The following is a 20193-nucleotide window of genomic DNA, read 5'->3' as shown; positions in this document are numbered from 1 at the left end:
GTCCTAAAAATTGGTTAACTAACGACTGCAAGGGGACTTCGTATATTACTTGCGTTTTGCACGCACAGTCAAACACCGAGAGAGATGCCGGAGCCACCGCTGCCGTCATTACCGGCGAAGGAACTACCAATCAACCGCTACAAGTTCATTTGGCGAGTCCTCATGATCTCCAATCTTGTTCTCGGAGGTCAGCCAGCTTCCTCATCTTTTCGGCTCTACTTTCTCTGCGATTTTTTGCATTAGATTATTAGCTTATGGATACGGGTTTGTAAAACCCTAGATTTTTTTACTGTTTGAGCGTCTGAGCAAAATTGGGTTATGGGTTTTGTTTATCTGAGCAGAAGTTTGATTTAAGAGACTTGGAATGCGTGTTTTCGTTTCTGTACGTAATGTGTTTGATTTGGCGTCCCATAGAAGCGTTTTTAGGCTTAGAATGTTTGATGGGTAATTTGTATTTGTTGTTAAATGCTAAGTTAGGAAAGTGTAATTTGTTTTGTCATGGTGCTCATAGAATAGGGATCCAGTGAGAGAGAAGGAAAAAGTTGAGTCTCTTCAGCCCCTTGTCCGATTTCTGTCAAGGTCTTTAGGGTGTTTTTTGGGGACCAAATCATAAACATAAGGTTGAAACTGATGGATGTTATTGTAATTGGTATAGTTTGGTCCAAGTCGGCCAATTAATGTCATAGGCAACCGATTTCGGATAGCCTTCACCATGTGTAGGTAATAAGACGTGTGGTTGTTCGTGCGGTATGCTGATTGAAATTTGAATTTCTAAATTTGGAAGGCCTTGGCTGTGGCCTGATAGAAATTAAAAAGCTTAATAGCGTGATTTTTAAAATAAAGTGGTAGTAAGTTAACATTAATGAGCAAACCTTAATTAGGGAATCTTGCTGGAATGATTGCCGTGATGGCTTTTGTATGGGAAGAAATTTAATCACTCTGATGGCTGTAGTGTCAGTGTACCAGTAATGCTGAATTTCATTGACAATTTGACATTAGATTACTCCATCTATAGAAACTGTTATTTCACATCTCTAGCGCCAAGTATACAAGGTATTCTTCACTGTCTTGTGATCGACAGAAACCTTGCCAGAAGTATACATCCATTTGTCCTTTGGGATTTTCCCTCTTAATCCAAATGTTTAAATTTTTTTCCCTATTTGTTAAAAGGGGGACGGGGCAAGGTGGTTTGGAGGTTGTTAAAGCTGTTCCCATGGGAAGTATGAACTGAGTATGACTGATATGGGTATTACATCCATTGCGAGAAACAAGAGGTTGCCAGTGTTTACTTTATCAAGATATTAATCTTTGTGTGAAATATCCCTTCTATGCTTCTATTTGCATGCATGTTCATGTGCTTGTGCGTTGGGTGTGCCTCTGTGAATGAGTTGTGCGACTGTCTCCCTGTTCAATCTTCCGATAGGAAGGTTTAGTCCCCTTCCTACCCTGATAATCAGCGGGCTACTGCCACCTGGACAAAAGCCATCTTCCATCCCTTATACTTTGATCGGTTCGATAATTGTCAAATGACTGCCTATTTTTCCACTTCACACACACATTGATGGTTTCGTTAGATCGCGAATAGTTGGGGTTTCACTCTAGATATTTAAGATGATATATTCATCACCTCATGACTTGGACTAAGAAATAACCAATCAAGAAAAAAGGGGAGAAAAGCTAACATTTGGTGAAATAGTTTCTTCCCAATAAAGATATATTCACCCTTAGTTGATGTCTGTGTTTATCACACAAATTTTCCACAGTATGAATAACATCATTGTCGAATTCAAAAGTTAACCTCAAAGACAGGATTAACCGACTTGCATCTGAACTCTTGCAGCTTACATGTTTATTGGCGTCAAGAAGCGAGATCCTGGCACATTGAAACGGAAATCAGAAACAGGCGTCAAAAATCACAAACCTGTAGTAGAAGTGCCCTCTGTTCCTGCAACAACTCCTACAACAACCAGTACAACTTCTGAGACATGGGATATGTGACGATGTAGCTTCCTAGCAACATCAACATTTCAAAGCAGACCCCGAAAAAAGCGAAGAAGATACAATCTTAAACAGTTTTATCCTTGCAGAACTGGTACCAAGTTTTTAGCTGGTGCTTCTCTTTACTGATAGAATCTTATACAGGGAGATGGATTTTTAACAAGGTTGATTTCAGCGGATTAATTTGTTACTATTTTTTAGCGTAGGTAACATGTTTGCAACATATTATCTTGCCAATATTTGCACAAGTTAAGGATATCCCGTGTCCATGAGAACAATCTGTATCTTGTGTCGGCAATTTGTTGCAATAAATTATATTTTTTGTCTTTTCACATACATAATATGAGAATATGGATACGACTAGTCTTAATCTAGTAGTACTTCTTTGCACAAGGGCTCTCAAGTTTGAATCTCTCATCTCGTATTATTCCGAAAAAGAGTAATACAGTACGAAATGGTGAATGCGAAACTAAACTGACAATTTAGATTTGTCATTAGTACTCAACTGAAGAATAATTTTTCTAAAACATCATACTAAAGAAGGTAAATGGTCATTTGAGGAGAAAAATCTGTGTACGACCGCCACATACAACCTTTCTCCCATTCTGATGGGACCACGGGTAGAAACAGAAAGCAGGGAATACGGAAAACCCTTTTTCTGTATGTGTGGCCGCACAACCATGTGGTTCGACTGGTGCAACTGAGTTCGACAGTTTCACCGGTGAACGCACCTCAGTTTCGACAGTTTCACCGGTGTACCTTCGAATTTTCTGTCATTGAGTGCCTCCTTTGGGAGCCCGACCAGTTCTTGGCAAGTCGGTCAGATGATAAAAAATTTGTCATTTTTCCTCTCAGCCCTTTGAGGTGAAGACTTTGATGTGGTTAATAGTTAATGAAGGACCCACCATTGTTGTACACCAAATCTCCCTCCTCTAACGATATCCACACTTCCCATCCAATCCCATCTCCCACCTTCAAGCCCTCAACCATTCATCAAATTATTACAAATCTTAAAAATAAAAAATAAAACAGAAGTTTGCAAATTCTTTGTCTCTGCAATGCCAGGAACCATCAAAGTTTCAGGTACTAAAAGCTATTTTTCAACTATAATTCAAACATGAAACGGCGCTGATAAGCTAATCTCGCCTAATCCTATTTTTAAACAGTCGGTGATGTCCAACATACGTTAACTTTTTTCTTTTTCTTCACGTTTTGCTGAATTTGCAGTTCTCGAGTTCATAGACCTTCCTTCTTCCTCAATATCCATCAAGGGTAAGCAATTATTTATTCTTAGCTTAATTTCGTTCTTCGAGTTTCGGTCTAGAATTTCTAACAATTTAAAAAAAATGCTCACTGATTGAATACACATTGCAGTTTCTATGGGGAAAAGAGAGTGCCAAGCTTGGGACAAGGGAGACTTCACCTTGTAATAATCATAAAACTGCTTCTAATCATAAATGCTGTTGTTATTCGATTCGTATCTTATCCTGGTTGTGTTATGGACAGCGTATTGACGTCCCTCCGCGACAATTTGGTTGTTCTTCTTCAAGATTCTGAGGGTAATGAGATATCACACGCAGGTTTGTCAAAACAATTCCTATATGTATAAACTTTCTCTTGTTTTTGTCTGCAAAAAGCAGTGAGGCATATTAATATGTATGATCATTTTTGGATCAGGCGTTGAAGTTAAGTCGATAGTCGAGAAGGGTATTTGGGATGACTTGTTTCCCCTCAGTGGAGGCGGGTTTGTGCGTATGAAGTTGCAGTTTGTACTCAACGAAGAAGAGCGTAACAGAATCCGAATGATGGTATTCTCTTGTGTTGCTAGTTTTGACTTTTGGTTTTGAATGGTTAATTTCAGTTTGTACTGAAATTTCATATAGTTGTCGTAAGTTTGCAACTTGCATTTGGTATATAATCTGAATTTTCTTGCAGAGAGAATCTGCACTGAAAAAGAAACAAGGGGAGTTGATCAATAGCAGTCCCAACAGTGTGCAAAGTACTCTGAGTGCTGGGGTGAATGTTGCATCATCCTTCTACCTTCGCGAAGAGATCTCAGGTTCGATCTTAATCGCTTAACAAGAAAATTTAGAAACTTCAGGCATAATGTAACAGGAACGAATAAGGTGACAAGTCCTTAGTTTTCTATGTGGTATTAAAATTTCTCTTTTCGTGAGAGTTATTTTGGATGTTCCGAATGCATGAGAAAATCCTACCCTATATTGAAGTTGAAAAGTTAGAAAACTTTTTGTAGATTGATAATTTTGTTTTCAGATAGTAATTGGAATAAGAAGTGCTTATTATGTTCCATCCACAGCCACTTCTGCGGATAAAACTTCAATAGTATTAAGAGGCTCACAATCGGCTGTTGGCGCAACAAATCATCCTAATCTTCAGGAAGATAGGCCTCGAAACCTCGAGAAGCGGAGTCCGATCAAGAAAACTCCTAGCAGTGTAAAGAAAATGATAAGCGCCTTTGAAAGCGGTTCAGCTGAGGTATGTCTGGCATGTTGCTTTATAAGAGATGATTAAATGCTTTTTCGAGTGGATAGAACTAGTTCTTCCATAATAATGATGCATAATGTTTGCTTCGACTGCAGGATATGAGGCCTCGAATCAAATCACCACCATTACAAGTTCGATCAAATAAGATTAAAACAGGAGCTCTTGTGGAAAGCCAGAACTTAGAAGAACACAAGAATATGATAAGTACAGAAACTGCACAGTCAATATCAAAAGCGGTAGAGGATCCTTTAGGAGACTTGAATCTTGATTTAACATCTGGTGAAAAAAGCGGGCACCAAATTAGTTTACTTGGAGCTTCGGATGCGATTAAATCTTCACATCCCACTGGGATAAAGAATAAATTCAAACAATTAGATGTGGACCAAGTAGCTGACATAAAGAAAGGTAACTTTCCCAAAGATTTCGTTAGACGATCAGCATTTGAAATGGTTCAAGTATCAGAGAAGATTCTTGGTAAGCATAGGCACGAACCTTCTGATATGCCGTGTGGAAAGCGACATTCTGGGGGCATCAAAGGTATAGAGGAGAGTCGAGTACAAGTTTCTTCGACAAATACTCAAATCACCGACGTTCAAGGAGCTTCATCTAGTGCTAATGTATGTACATCAGAAGCAAACTTGGAAGATAGGCACATTCAAGAAGATTCCGGTCCCAATGTATTATGCACATCAGTAGCAAACTGTGAAGATAGGCACATTCCCTTTGAGAGCTCCGGTGCCTGGATTTTTCCAGATGAAGCGATACGCTTTTGTGTAACAACTACTGGTAAAAAAATGATAGATTTGCGAGGCTGTTGCAGAGAGAATCCAAATATCCATCAACGAGAGACAAATTTTTCACTACCAGAAAATGTTGAAGAGGTATGGAATTTTCAGCTGAACTTCTGGTAACTTGTTAGTCATCACATTGCTGAACCATCTTGCTTTTACCTTATGTTTATGTGATCACTTGTAGCATAATGTGGATAAAAATGAGGAGAATCAAAGAAGAAGATCAAAGGTTGAGAATTCATCAGAGGAGGCTGGAACTTTTGGGGGGCCAGTTGGGCAGGTTATACGTTTTCTCCGCATTATTAGGGCTCGTATGATGACCATTTCATTTTTTTAACTAGATATAAAGAGAAAGTAGACAAAATAATGGATGAATCAAGAATGTAGAGGGAGGAATGAGAAATGCAGATGGAATGACATACAAAATATATAAAAAAAACAAAAAAAAAAAAAAAAAAAAAAAAAAAAACCCCATTTAAATCGTTTTCAATTTTTTATTTTCATATTATACACTATTATTTACATGTGCATTTCTTTCGCATCTTTTCCGCCACCCTTCCTCCATTCTTATTAATATCTCTCCTTTTTGTTCATGGCGTTTCTGACCAAAACTTGAATATAAAAACGAAATGGTTATTAAACCAATTCTAAAAAGTATGGAGCTTCATATCTAATTTCTTTGTTTCTTGTGCTCCCATTTCTCTTGCCAGGCAATAAAAGTTGCAATTATGATTGGCTTTGGCACACTTGTTCTCCTTACAAGACAAAGAAAAAACAGTTAAACAGGGAAGACAATATATGATCATGCAGGATGAGTATTTATTTTAATTTCCAGTCCCTGCCATTTCTGTAAAACTATGGCAAAAGTTTCTCTGTGAATAGTGTATAGCAAGTAAATGGGGTTTATAAGGATAGTATTATTCATATACTTATTTTTACTTATAAACAGTTTTTAAATTTTTTGTCTTTGATATTCTTCAATTTATTTGATCTGATGGCCGAAATTTGAGAGAATTGTGGAAGAAGTATAAATGGGTGTGTGGAAAACACTACCATTTTATAATTCCCCTATGTTTTAGATTATCGAAATTTAAAGATTATGTAGGGAGTTGTAAATGTGTACGTACATTGATTTGAACGACCACTTTATGTACTCAATGAGGTGATCAATAGTATTATAGCAGTGTATATGTAGCAACAAGAGCATCTCTACCAACCTAGAAAAATAACCTTTTTTGGCTAATTTATTTAACAAAAAAATGCAAAAAAAAATTAAGCTCTAACAGGCTATTTAAACGACTATCTTAACTTTGAGAAGAGTAATTTGCTAGATTTATTAGGAGGAGAGAGAGAGAATTAAATTTTTATTAAACATTAAACACTATAAAAGTGCATTATTTATGGGTTTCAAGAGAATAAAAAAGGGTTTGGTTGTTAAGTTTGGAAAAAATCATATTAAAAATATTTTAGCTTAACCTAAATTAAAAAGTGCTTGGGTTTTAAGAAGCTTAACCTAAAATAAATAGTATTTGTTAAAAGTTGTGACTAGCCAAATCAACAAAAATTTAACTAGTATTGTTGGAGATGCTCTTAAAGTAATAACATTATTTGTAATAAAATAAAAAATAAAATAACCATGAAAAATTATGACAAACAAACCATACAAGTGTATATAATATAGAACATGGCTGATTTTGGGACTCTTACGGTTTCCAATACTCATCTCTATATATAATGGAGATGCAAATTACCAAAACGAGTGCGTACCAAGACCTGGCAAACGAGACGCATTTGTCGTGTTCGTATTATATGTTATCTTAACATATCATGTCAAACTCATTATCTTAACAGGTTATTAACAGAATAGCCAACAACAACCTAATTCGTTAACGAATCGTATCATTTTGAGTAGGGTTAATGGGTCATGCAAGAAATATACATGTCTAATGTATAGTTCTGATTAAAACTTTTACGTTTGTCCAAATTTAAAGTATATTTTACTTATCCAAATATACTATCAAATGTCGAAATTTTTAGGGTTACGATTGGAAATCCAACACAAGCCCCATTGGACTACAGTATCATAAAATTATTTTTGGGCTAAAAAAATAGCATATTATGAGCATAAAGGCTGAGCCCAATAAGCTAAAACCCTAGCCCCACCAAAACCCTCTTCAGTTTTGCTTTCTCTTCTCCTTCCTTCCCTCATTAGACGCTCTGTGTTCCTGCCTTCCTTCATCAGAGTCTCCGTGTTCCTGCAAAATCTGAAGAATTAGAAATGGTCAGAAGCATCAAGAACCCTAAGAAAGCCAAAAGAAAGGCCAAGGTCAGCTCCTAAATCCACTTCCTTCTCCTCTTATTGTTTAATTATTTCAGTAAAATTAGGTTTTATCCTTTCCCCAATTGATTTGATTGAATCGAATTTTTGTTTAGGGCTCAAAGAAAGGAGATGGGTCTTCTTCCTCTTCGGGACCGTCGATGCCGGCGAAGGTATGGCAACCGGGAGTGGACAAGTTGGAGGAGGGCGAAGAGCTCCAGTGTGACCCATCAGCTTACAATTCTCTCCATGCCTTCCATATTGGTTGGCCTTGTTTAAGGTTGCTCTGAATCTTATGGATTCTTCTTTTTGGTTGCATAGAAAGTGCAGGAAAAGCATAAAGTTGAAATTTTGAATTGTGGGTTTGAATTATTGGAGTTTGATTAGCTGAATTGAACTAAAGCTTAGACTTATAGCGTTTGTGAATAATTAGCTTCTCTTTTTTTTTTCGTTTCGGGAAAGCTCACGTCTACTCGTAATATTGAGTTATGTTTTAGAGGTTCAATTTTATACTTAATTTGCTGGTAATGGTTATATTTAAGAATTCAAGTTTCATTCTTTCTAAGAGAATTATAGGTTTCGAGTAAATGGCTAAAAGAAGTTAATTACTTTTGACAGCTTTGATATTGTACGGGATACGTTGGGGTTGGTTCGGACAGAGTTCCCCCATAGTGTGTATTTCGTTGCTGGGACTCAGGCAGAGAAAGCTGCTTGGAACTCTCTTGGAATATTTAAAGTATCTAACATTTCTGGGAAAAAGCGCGAGCCAGTGCCAGCCAAAGCTGCAGATGATGACTCTAATATGGATAGTGAGGACAGTGATAGTGACGATGATAGCGAGGATGAGGAGTCAAGTGGATCTGGCGCACCTGTTTTGCAGGCAATATTTTTATTTTTACATTCCACGCTTGATTTATCTTGCCTTTATCTTTCTTAATTTTGACCTCATCTCTGTGCCTTGACATTTTTTCTTCTTCTCATATACAGTTGCGCAAGGTAGCTCATGAAGGATGTGTGAATCGTATACGCGCCATGACACAAAATCCACATATATGTGCATCTTGGGCAGACACTGGTCATGTGCAGGTCTGACTTTATGTCAAGATTATGAGTATGAGTATATATTAAACCGATGCTCGAAAGACCATTTACATATACTTTGTACGTGACTTAATCCTGCTGCTCTTTCAGGTTTGGGACTTCAGTTCTCATTTAAATGCCTTAGCCGAGTCAGAGACCGAAGCTAGCCAGGGAGCTTCTTCAGTATTTAACCAGGCTCCATTGGTTAAATTTGGGCATAAGGATGAAGGGTTTGCTCTAGACTGGAGTCCCCTTGTACCTGGAAGGCTTCTATCTGGTACTATTATCAAGTCACTTTATTTGTTTTTTCTTTTTCTATATCAAGTGTAAGTGATGGCATAGTACTTTCTTGATTTGAAAGCTTGAAACTAATGATTCATTTATGTCTGATTTTAAAAGGGGACTGCAAGAATTGTATACATTTGTGGGAACCTACATCTGGTTCAACATGGAATGTTGATACTACCCCATATATTGGACATATTGCAAGTGTGGAGGATTTACAAGTATGTAGGTTGGAGGGGAAGCTAAATCTGTTGTTTTAAAGCATATAATCAATCTAACAATCTAGTTAGAATAGTTTTCCTTAATCTTTCCAATCCTTTGACGGTATTCTTTTTAAAAAACTTTTATCTTTGCAGTGGAGTCCTACGGAACCTGATGTCTTTGCCTCTTGTTCTGTCGATGGGAATATAGCAATATGGGATATACGCATAGGGAAGGCACCAGCAACTTCTTTTAAGGCGCATAATGCTGATGTGAATGTTATGTCTTGGAATAGGTGTTTATTTAAACCTTCAATGTTTATTTTCTTATTTGTTATTTGTTTTGATACATTTGTGCCACATATGAAATGATGACCTTGGCACTTCATTGTTTCTTATCAGGCTGGCTAGTTGTATGCTGGCATCTGGAAGTGATGATGGCACCTTTTCCATTCGTGATCTTAGATTGCTGAAGGTACGTCTTGTTGGAATTCCCATGACTGCTAAATTGGGTTCAATGAAATTGTTTTGAGTGATTCTTTAAGTTGATAATTCTAAAATGATATGGTCCTCTTTTGTCTATTTGAACGTAGGAAGGAGATTCTGTAGTGGCACATTTTGAATACCATAAACACCCTATCACCTCCATCGAGTGGAGTCCACATGAAGCATCCACTTTGGCTGTGACATCTTCTGACAATCAGCTGACGTAAGTAATATTTACAGACCAGATTGAAGTGATAAATGGCATGTCGTGCACAAAAATTTATATGCTTTCATGCTGTTTATGTTTGAACTCAAAATATTTGTCATTTGGCTTTTGTTACCAGAATATGGGATCTTTCTTTAGAAAATGATGAGGAGGAAGAGGCAGAATTCAAAGCGAAGACAAAAGAGGAAGTGAATGCTCCAAAAGATTTACCTCCACAGCTTTTATTTGTTCATCAGGTAAACATATTCGACTGTCTGTTCTACTCCAAGAGGCCCCGCTTTTTCGGTCATTTAACTCATGGTAATTTATGGTCAACAGGGACAAAAGGACTTGAAAGAACTTCATTGGCACACACAGATTCCTGGCATGCTCGTTTCAACTGCGGCAGATGGTTATAATATTCTGATGCCTTCAAACATACAGACTACCCTTCCCTCTGAACTCTGATGGTGCTTGAAAGTCCAAGTTTAACAGTTTGTTTCGTATGCCGGAGTAGATATATATCAGATCATATTCCAATGGCGGATGGCTTATGTGTTGAAGCAATTACAAGTTTGAAGAGACATTGTTTTCGCTTGTTTTTGTTTTGTTTTTTCCTTCCCCGTTTTGGGGTCTGGTATGGTGTTTCGAGTAACCTCTACAATTTTGGATGTCCTTTTCAATATTTTATCAGATGAGTTAAGTTTCTAAAGTGCATAATGCTAATGCATCTCTTTCATACAGAATTTTATCCGTATTTATTTCACAGCAATCGCCAGTGTTTGAGTTTACCATAGCCGATTTACGGACATAAAGGACATCATTGGTTCGACTTCGAACAAAATTGATGGGTGAATAATGAGCATAAACAGGAACATAAGATGGCTGTTAAGTTCTAAAAATTAACTAAGAATACTGAGATTCACAAAAAGTTAAGATACAAGGGGAACAATATAGCGATTCTTCACGGGGCCGATAAAAATGGTTTCCAATGACGAACTGGCCGGCATATCTCGTTTTCATACTGTATTTTTCATCACCTGATTACTTGTGTCGATATTCTCTATGAATTGACAGGCTTTCCATTTAATTTAGGGAAAGGATCTTGCTTGCTCAAAACCACAACTTTGCTCTTGTGAGCAAAGTATCCCTTTACAAGATTTTTGTATATTAATATGGCTACTATGCATTCCACCTGCAAATTACACCAGATATTTGATTAGAGAGAAACGGAGAAACCAAGAACCACTCTACCAGAGATAGAGAGGTGGAGAAAACAAGTACCTCATCGACATCCATGGCTATCTCAAGCCATTTCAAAGCTTTAACAATTACTTCTAATTTCAGCTGGTGAGCTTTAACCGGGTCCCTTTGCTTTTGGATGAAGTAACTGCACAACGAGATTGGGGAAGTCGTGAATTGAATCTTCAGAGGAATTTTACCATCAATTTTATAAAGCGGCATGAGAACTTACATTTTCTTTATCAATCTCTGGTAGACTTGGAGTTCTAGCTTCTCTAGGACAAGATATACACCTGATCTTAAGAACCTGTTTCATTTTGAAGGAATCAGTTCCATCTTTGGAAATCGATTTTAACCAATCTCAAGATTTTCAAAATGCATGATACACGTACCGATCTTCATGCTCTTCAAGAGCACGCCGAAGAAGTCGAAGATCACCTCTTTTTAGAGCTTGTACAACATTCCTATACTGCAAAAGCAAGAAGTTATAAGTTAGGGTTTAGCCACAACTTTGGAAAACGGGAGAGGGGGAAGTAACATAGCTAAGCAATACCGGAATATCTCATTTCCCATCATCAAGCTTTAAATAATAACTCTTGCAAATAAAATAAATAAGGGACTGCCATACCTCAACCAGGTTATACTTTTCCAGAAGCCAATCACTTGGTAAGATGCCTAATGAAAGCTTCACAGGTATCAAATACTTCAATATCATCCTATGTAAATACAAAAAGAGAAACAATGAGTCGGACAATAAAAGACAGTACAACATATCACAAATCTAACGTTTGACTTCCTATCGCAAGAAGTTAAACATCACACTTCAATCTGAAGAATATGTAGGCACAACAACAATCCCACCACCCCCACCCCCCCCCCCCCTGGGGGGCCCGGCGGTAAAGTCTATCATGCAGATGAAACCTTACCTTATATTTGCTTCACGCTGAGGATTGCAATGCTCCAAGGCATATGATAATTTCTGATCAGCCTGCAATGTAACAAAAGTAGATTTAGTGAATAGCACACACCTGATGGAAACTCAGATTTCAGTTCTGGAGCTTTTTGCAGGCATGGAAATAAGTGTATTCAGGCAAAGTATAAGATCAATCATCACTGAGATCAAATCTATAATTTGAGCACATATCTGCTGAGACTGGATGTTAACAGTGGTAACCAATTTCTTTACTTAAAAATATGGTAAGGCATAAGTATGGAACTGCTCACTTCTTCATCCAGTGTCTCTAAATTTTAGATTCAAGACTCCAGAGGGTAATGCCCGAACCAAAACCAAACGACCACTTAAATAGCTTAATATACAAGAAGGCGTCAGAACATCATGAAAATTAGAATACGTACAGCAGGGAAATTTTCGTTGAAAACTTCCAGACGACCTGTATAATACATATAGGTGACCTGCACATCACGGTACAACAGTAAGAACAAACATAAAAACTAGCTGCGATAGAGAACAAATTCAAAAGGAGAGGGAGCAGAAAAGGAAAGAAAAAAAAATTGCATTTGCTCTACCAAAGGCAATTCTGACCTTATCTCTCTTAGGGAATTCCTCAAAATCAAATATTCGCGCAGTTTCAATGCTCCTTATGACGCTGCGGCAAAGGTGAACTGTACCAAGCTGCAAAGTAATAATGATGATCATCATAGTGCAGGTCTAGCTATTTGTGCTTTATTCAGCATTCAAAAGATACCCCAATAGCTAATTCAGATATTAAAAGCACTGACGAACTCATAAGCGTGCGAAAAAATTACCTTAAAGTAAACTTTAAACAACTGGCAAGTGACGTATAATGCTCCAACACGTTTCGGGCCTTTTCCCTATAATGGATACACCAGCGAAAGAGTTAGCAGTACAGATTCAAACAATTGTTCGTAAACACCCAAGAAAATATTAACTCTTATTGTATAGAAGTTTGAGTAAAGGAACGGACTTTTCTTGCAAAGAGAACAAAATACAAACCAAAGTTTAGTAAGGGTAGCGAAATAAATAGAATATCAAAAGAGAGAATCTTACAGCAAGAACGCCAAAGACTTTCATAAGGAAAGAGCCAGCTCCCTTCAACTTCTCTGGAGACTTTCCATTTGAAGCCAATTCCTTATCAGCCTACAAAAGTTCCACACAGGCCAGTCCTACTAAATTCGTCTTCCCAACATATCGGCAACCAATTATGAAATAAAGCACGTATCTTGACAGAACAATAATAAAGTACAAATTAATTTTCTTTTCATTAAATAAAAAAGGAAACTGGGGGTCTTACCCTCTCAGCTAGAACCCTAATCTCATAAGCAATGACATACAATGCTGGCAAAGCCCAGGCCGTATCCCAATTCCGAAACTCCTGAATAAAAGCACTGCACATCCATCATTAACCTTAGTCCAAAACCAAAACCAAAACCAAATGCAAAATTTCACACAGAACAGAATTAAATAAAACAAAAAATCAAAAAAAAAAAAATCAATACTTTGCAGATTTTTCATATGCCTGATAGGAATCAATGAAATTCCCAATTCGGTAACTCTGAAAAGCCCGGAAGAGATGCACCAGAATTTCGCCAAACTGCGAGTCGTTATCGGACTGTTTGATCAATCTATTGAAGTCCTGTCACACACCAAGAACCCTCACCAATCAAAACCCTAAATTCCCAAATTGAAACAAATACAAATACGTATACAAATATACACACCGGTGATAATGTATTACCTGGAAGACGTTGAGGGCGTCGGCGAGGGAGAGGAGGGCGGGGCTGTTGGAGGAGAGAGAGAGGAGATGCTTGAGGGAAGCTCCGTCCTGGGTCGAAACGGCATCGGAGAAGCGGTTGAGGTAATCGGTAATTCTTCTGTGAGCTTCTCCCATGCTCAAGTACGCCATCTCTCTGTCTGCTCGATCTAACACTCTCAGTATCTGCAAGCACACACCTTACTTTGTTTTCTGAAGGGTTCAATGACGTCGTTTTGCTCCACCATTGTTCTTGTTTTTCTTGAATCGTCTTACTTTCTTATCTATTTTAGAATTATTATTTTTTAAATGTCATATATGATTTTAAACATACTTTTAATTTATTATTAATTATATTTTTAGCAAATTCACTTTAATTTTTTTTTAATGTTTTTCATCTTAAATAAGTTATGTGCCTTACATATGAATATGATTGATGTTTAAGGTTAATCCAGACATGTATTTTTCAAATTAGTTGAAAATTTAGATCGTATCTTGTACTTCTACTACTTTTAGGAAGAAAAAATTGTAGTGAACTATAAGCAACCTTCTCTCATTACTTAGTGCGTTTGAACTTGAACATAATCAGTTAATATTTTTTATATGGTAAAACAAACATAAAACTTAATACAACGACTTACAAAATTCTGATCGAGTTTCTCTTTAACATTATAGTCCTCATGACATATAACACATGTTCCTGAAATATAATTGTCTTCTAAGACAATGATAAATATCAAACTTGACTTTGATTTTATTAATTATATTCTCACAAGCAATGAAATGAAAAAAAAAAAGTCTAAAATCTAAAATAACCATGAACACAATATATGGTGACTTAATTATGGATAGGACAGGTTTTCTTAAAATTTTAGTTCATAAGACAAAATTGAAATAGATGTATAAATTCATTATTCATATGTGTTGACCCTAAAAACTACCAAGCCTACGTGGCGCTCAGGCCGAGTAATCTATAAGCTAACTACGTCCTTTGGTGAATGCGGGGCGTGCCAACTCGTCGGCCGAGCTCGGCCGAGGAGTAAATTTGTTGATGTTGCGTTGGGTGCGCGACTAACTTCTGTGTCTTGCGATTAGGGCTGAGGAAGGAACACGTCTCGGCCTCTTAGGTCCTCGAACCTAAAGACAAGGCTACTATTTTTACGAAGTTCACGAATCGTCGTCGTCGAATTCGGTCACAGTGATGGTATTCGTCAGAGTAAACTCACGCCGAATCGACACCAAAGTGTAAGGGCACAAATACTCAAAGCAAATATAAGTCTTAATAGTAAACGTGGTTCGACCGTCTGAATGCCGAACTCTAAATCCTACTTGAGAGTATCCAATCATAAAATAACTTGGCGTGCAATGCGTTGAGCTCAGTAAGCTATAACACTTCACTTCGCGCGAGAAGGCTAATGAGATGACCTCAATCAATAAGGATTTGGAAACCCTTCTCGACCGAGACTTAGATAGGTAACCAACCGTCATCGCTGCAGTGTTGTTGATGCCAACGAAAGATGTTGCAAGATCGGCTGATTCTACGGCGACAGAGTTATCTATGCCGACTGAAGATATCACCGGTTGCTTTCACAGTGCTGTTGATGCCAACGGAAGATGTGTCAGCGAAAAGAGAAAATAAAAATCTCAAGTTGTTGAGAGAGTTTGCGCAAGGCAGTTGTGTGTTGAATTGGAGGGGCCTCTTTTCCGTTACCATTGCATCTGTATTTATAAGACTGAAGTACTTGGCTTGCATGGTCATATAATGTTGCAGAGTCTGACTGCAACTCTTCCTCGCAGAATGAAATCTGATCCGTGGCATAGGCTGGCTGACTTTTCAAACAAAATATAAAAACTATTTAGGCTTATCCCATCATGACCAAAGACCTAGCTTACCTATGCTTCTCTCTCCACCATCAAATCCTAGGCTTATCACATCACTACCAAAAGTCAAGCCTACCTAGGCTTCTCTATCTGTGCATGCATTAGTCCATTTGCAGTTGTATGACTATCATCTGCATGCTTCACTATCTGATGTCACGCATATCCCAATTTAATTTGAACTGTACCACTTGCTTAGAGATATAATTCGCATATGTCAAGATAATTAAAAGATAATTATTATGATAAAAACCATAATATTATCTTTTAACAACAACAAAACTATCTTCACTTTTCCATCCAACGGTTGAGAGCTATGCTCACTCAACGACCTTGATTGCACAGGCCGATGGTGTAAATTTGGGCCCAAACAATATGATAAACAACAACTAAGCCTTATCACATTAAATAAGATCGGGTGTATGAATCCTAATGCAATTGTGCTCATTTTTACGCCAAATTTCCGTATAAGTTCATATGATATTTAAAAAAAAAATCTAAAATACATTATTCACAAAAGTAGACAAGAAGGTACCCCCCCACTGGCCACAAAAATTGGATTCAAGCATTATCTTTTCATTTTTTTAATGAGAAGATTGTCCTTTTTAATACATGTTATTGAAAAATAAGCATGAAATGAAAGAAGTAAATATTAAATACAAAAAGTTGTACACATACGTATTTTTACCGTTTAGAATTTAGATGCGCCAAATCTAACACCAAAGTCGGTGCCGTAGACTCGTAGAAACCTTCCTTCCAGCTCTCAAATCAAATCAACCAAAAAATCTTTAAAAAGCGGTCTTCTCCAAAAGCTCTACCAAGCCACTGTCTGCAACTCCACCCAAAGACCCAACCTTTAATCCCTTCTGCTCACTCCAACCCCACACTTTCTCTCTCTCTAAACACCTCACCCCTAAACCCCACATCCTTCAATCTCCGACCCATCGAAAAACGAACCAGAAACAATCACCTGGTTTCTTCTGATGGGTTCGGATTTGACTCCCGTGAAATCCACTCCGATTCCGACCCACGACGAAGACTCGCGGTCGCGGAGCCCATCTGCGGCGCTGCTCTCTTTCAACACCGACCCCTCCGCCTCTCCGACCCCATCGTCTTCCCCTTCTCACAAACCCAGCACCACCGTCATCTTCATCTCTCTCCTCCTCACCACCTGCGTTGCTCTCTCGGCCGCCTTCGCCTTCGCCTTTCTATTCTTCTCCAACTCACCGAAATCCGCGCCCGTCTACGAGTCCTCGTCACTGGAATACAAGGCTCGAGCTTTGAGAAAACTCGATCATCCGGTTGTTCTGTTGGTTTCCTCGGATGGGTTTCGATTCGGGTACCAGTTCAAGGCGCCGACGCCGAATATCCGCCGCCTCATCGCCAACGGGACGGAGGCGGAAGAGGGTTTGATTCCGGTGTTTCCAACTCTGACATTTCCTAACCATTACTCAATTGTCACAGGTCTTTACCCTGCTTACCATGGAATTGTCGACAACCACTTTGTGGACCCGCACACAGGGGAGTCCTTCACCATGAGAAGCCACGAGCCCAAGTGGTGGCTCGGCGAGCCGCTGTGGGAGACGGTGGCGAATCATGGTTTGAAGGCTGCCACTTACTTCTGGCCGGGTTCTGAGGTAATTAAAGGTTCTTGGACTTGCCCTGATAAGCTTTGTATGCAGTATAATGGCTCTGTTCCTTTCGAACAACGGGTTGATGCCGTTTTGAATTACTTTGATATGCCTAGTAGTGAAATTCCTGTGTTTATGACTCTGTACTTCGAGGATCCCGATCATCAGGGTCACCAGGTCGGGCCTGACGATCGGGAGATTACTGAAGCTGTTGCTGGAATTGATAAAATGATTGGGAGGTTGATTGAAGGTTTAGAGAAAAAAGGTGTTTTCGAGGATGTTACTATAATTTTGGTGGGTGATCATGGGATGGTTGGTACATGCGATAAAAAGCTAATTTATTTAAGTGATTTGGCCCCTTGGATTGAAATTCCTAATGATTGGGTCCAGTCACTTACTCCATTGCTCGCCATTCGTCCACCTTCAGGTGTTGATCCTGTGAGTGTTGTTGAGAAGATGAATGAAGGGTTGAAATCGGGCAAGGTTGAGAATGGGAAGAATTTGAGAGTGTATCTTAAGGAGGAGCTTCCTAGTCGGCTCCATTATGCAGCGAGTGATCGAATTACGCCTATAGTAGGGTTGGTTGAAGAGGGATTTAAGGTAGAACAAAAGAGGACGAAAGGGAGAGAGTGTGGAGGTGCACACGGTTATGACAATGCTTTTTTCTCCATGCGGACCATATTTGTTGGGCATGGTCCTCGGTTTGAAAGAGGTCGCAAGGTTCCTAGTTTTGAAAATGTCAACATATACAATTTGGTCACAACGATTCTCAATATCCAGGGTGCTCCTAACAATGGATCTGTGTCATTTCCAAAGTCTGTTCTTTTGCCTGCTGCGTGATGACCACGCAAAGTGTATCCCCGTGGAGTCAGCTTAGTGAAGTTTGAGTGGTGGTTGGAGAGATTTCGCTATTATGATCCAGCATTGCAGAAGGGTAGCAGTATTAGTTATTTCATGATCCGGGAGCTCACTCGTAGCGACATCTTAGTCTCCCTGTCAACGTCGTTCTTCTGTCTATTCATTACATGTAATAAATAAAAGCTGTACCATGAAAAGGATCCGCCTTTTAAATGTTGAGTTGTAGATTTGTAGTTCCGTAAAGAGACATCCATCTAGTTTGGGAGTGAGGTGCTTAAAAAAAAGCACCTATGAAAAAAAGCTGTGAGGGTTTTAGGTGTTTGGTAAACTGAAAAAAAAAGGCTTATTTTGGAAGCTGCTGTGAGAATAAGCTGAAATCAAAGGAAAAAGCTGAAGCTGCTATTTGCAGCTTTGGAAAACTGGCTTTTTTTCAAAGCACACGGAGCTACAGTGCTCCTTTAATGAAAAGACCCACTATCAGACTGTTTTTTTTTCCAAAATCACTTTTACAAAAAAGTTTACCAAACGCTCTGCTGATTTATTTCACAGCCGCTTATTCTCACAGCACAGCCGCTTATTCTCACAGCAGCTTTTTTTCAAAGCACAGCAATACCAAACAAGCCCATCATCCGCTAGGTGATAGTATCAGTGTATTGCGAGATACTTCAACCTTTATGTCTTTGAATGGATATATGCTATACTACGAGTTCATCAATAAAATGTAATGGTATTATTTTTACCATTTCTTAGTTTAAAATTTGTAAGTATCAAATTTCTCTTCACTTGTAAATTATATTCTTTGAAAAGCAAATACATATCAATTGGACGGAGTTGGATCCTCTCCTGAGCACAAACTTAGGATCCTCCTGATCAGCCTATGTGCGACTACAAACAAGGAATCCTTCTAAAAGTTATAATAATTGTAGCCGTTGAATCAAAATTCAATAGCTTACGTGGGCTGATCATGAGGACCCTGACAGCTCAGGGATCCAATTCCCAATTAGACAACAAGGGACACAACGAGTGGGTGAGGGAGAGAGAAGCAGTTTCACCACGTTTCGTGTTGAAAACTATGCTTTGAGAAACATATATGTATTATTTATTACTAGTGGGACCCATGATAATAGAATATAAAAAAAATAATGAAAAGGCACACAAGTGGTCTGTAGGAGTAATGCTAGAAATACAAAATTTACAAATTAAATTATGTGTCACCAATAAAAATAAGTACGTCTATGAACGCCTAAGTAATAAACCAATCATCAATTTACATGTCCTTTAGTTTTCAAATTTTAGTTTTCAAATTTAGTCTTCCTAACATTACTCATGTAGATGTATGTTTGAAATTGGATAAAAAGGATTGTCTTTTATTGATAAAAATGAGTTTTTATAAATTATAATATAAAAAGGCAAGTTGGAAAATAGGAAGAGAGAATGCATCCCAGAATGAGAGGGGCGATCTCGTAGTTCTTAGTTTGTGAAGATACGTTGTTAGGTGCTCCGTTTTATTTTTCCATTAATGCCGAACCTAAACATGTGCTCGAGAGATAGCTGTCCATATACTTTAGTATAAGGGATGTATGGATTCTCAAGAAGAGGAGCCTAACTATAAGTATATATATCCATTAATGCCAAACCTAAACCTGTGCTCGAGAGATAGTTGTCCATATACTTTAGTATAAGGGATGTATGGATTCTCAAGAAGAGGAGCCTAACTATAAGTATATATAGAATACTATAAATTATAAATAAAGTAATAATAAGAACGTTGTTTTTTATAACTTCATTCACAAAATGAAACTCTATTTGAATCTCTAATCATTTTGGAATAAAATTGGAAAAAAAGTTTAATTGTTTTTTATTGTATTAATTGCGTAATGTGTAGTTAGTTATTAATGTATATAATATCAACGTGTGCGAAAAGACAACAGGAGTTCAAAACATCGAAAAAATAATTTCCCCTTCGTTGTCGCTTTCTAAATGGT

At 38.0% G+C, this 20193-nt stretch overlaps 4 protein-coding genes and 1 long non-coding RNA gene across 5 annotated transcripts; 4 read left to right on the top strand and 1 right to left on the bottom strand.

Moving 5' to 3' along the window:
* LOC139192562 (uncharacterized) lies at positions 1–2330 on the top strand. Its single transcript, XR_011576765.1, has 2 exons — positions 1–187; positions 1841–2330. It is a non-coding gene; the product is annotated as an uncharacterized lncRNA (long non-coding RNA).
* Positions 2331–2921: 591 nt separating this feature from the next.
* On the top strand, positions 2922–6256 carry LOC103400809 (uncharacterized). Its single transcript, XM_029094706.2, has 10 exons — positions 2922–3081; positions 3226–3270; positions 3373–3424; positions 3505–3578; positions 3676–3806; positions 3934–4057; positions 4316–4494; positions 4599–5384; positions 5479–5574; positions 6005–6256. Exons 1-10 carry the CDS (start codon positions 3057–3059, stop codon positions 6074–6076), a joined length of 1584 nt encoding a protein of 527 aa, XP_028950539.2. The 5' UTR covers positions 2922–3056; the 3' UTR covers positions 6077–6256.
* A 1199-nt stretch (positions 6257–7455) lies between these two features.
* Positions 7456–10579, top strand: LOC103400808 (protein HEAT STRESS TOLERANT DWD 1). Its single transcript, XM_008339480.4, has 11 exons — positions 7456–7620; positions 7728–7891; positions 8230–8491; positions 8599–8697; positions 8803–8968; positions 9091–9197; positions 9333–9472; positions 9579–9651; positions 9770–9885; positions 10007–10124; positions 10207–10579. Exons 1-11 carry the CDS (start codon positions 7573–7575, stop codon positions 10333–10335), a joined length of 1422 nt encoding a protein of 473 aa, XP_008337702.3. The 5' UTR covers positions 7456–7572; the 3' UTR covers positions 10336–10579.
* Positions 10580–10749: 170 nt separating this feature from the next.
* On the bottom strand, positions 10750–14147 carry LOC103415866 (enhanced ethylene response protein 5). The gene is made up of 13 exons (XM_008354145.4): positions 13827–14147; positions 13588–13724; positions 13383–13476; positions 13139–13228; positions 12877–12942; positions 12653–12742; positions 12466–12522; positions 12036–12097; positions 11738–11825; positions 11502–11578; positions 11342–11416; positions 11152–11257; positions 10750–11062 (listed from the first exon to the last, which is right to left on the bottom strand). Exons 1-13 carry the CDS (start codon positions 13992–13994, stop codon positions 10931–10933), a joined length of 1242 nt encoding a protein of 413 aa, XP_008352367.3. The 5' UTR covers positions 13995–14147; the 3' UTR covers positions 10750–10930.
* A 2037-nt stretch (positions 14148–16184) lies between these two features.
* LOC103415864 (uncharacterized) lies at positions 16185–18965 on the top strand. Its single transcript, XM_008354144.4, has one exon. It carries the CDS (start codon positions 16703–16705, stop codon positions 18188–18190), a length of 1488 nt encoding a protein of 495 aa, XP_008352366.3. The 5' UTR covers positions 16185–16702; the 3' UTR covers positions 18191–18965.
* Positions 18966–20193: the final 1228 nt, after the last annotated feature.

Source organism: Malus domestica, chromosome 15, assembly GCF_042453785.1.
Source record: "Malus domestica chromosome 15, GDT2T_hap1".
Classification (NCBI taxonomy): Eukaryota; Viridiplantae; Streptophyta; class Magnoliopsida; order Rosales; family Rosaceae; genus Malus; species Malus domestica.
This window is presented reverse-complemented; position numbering and strand designations above follow the sequence as displayed.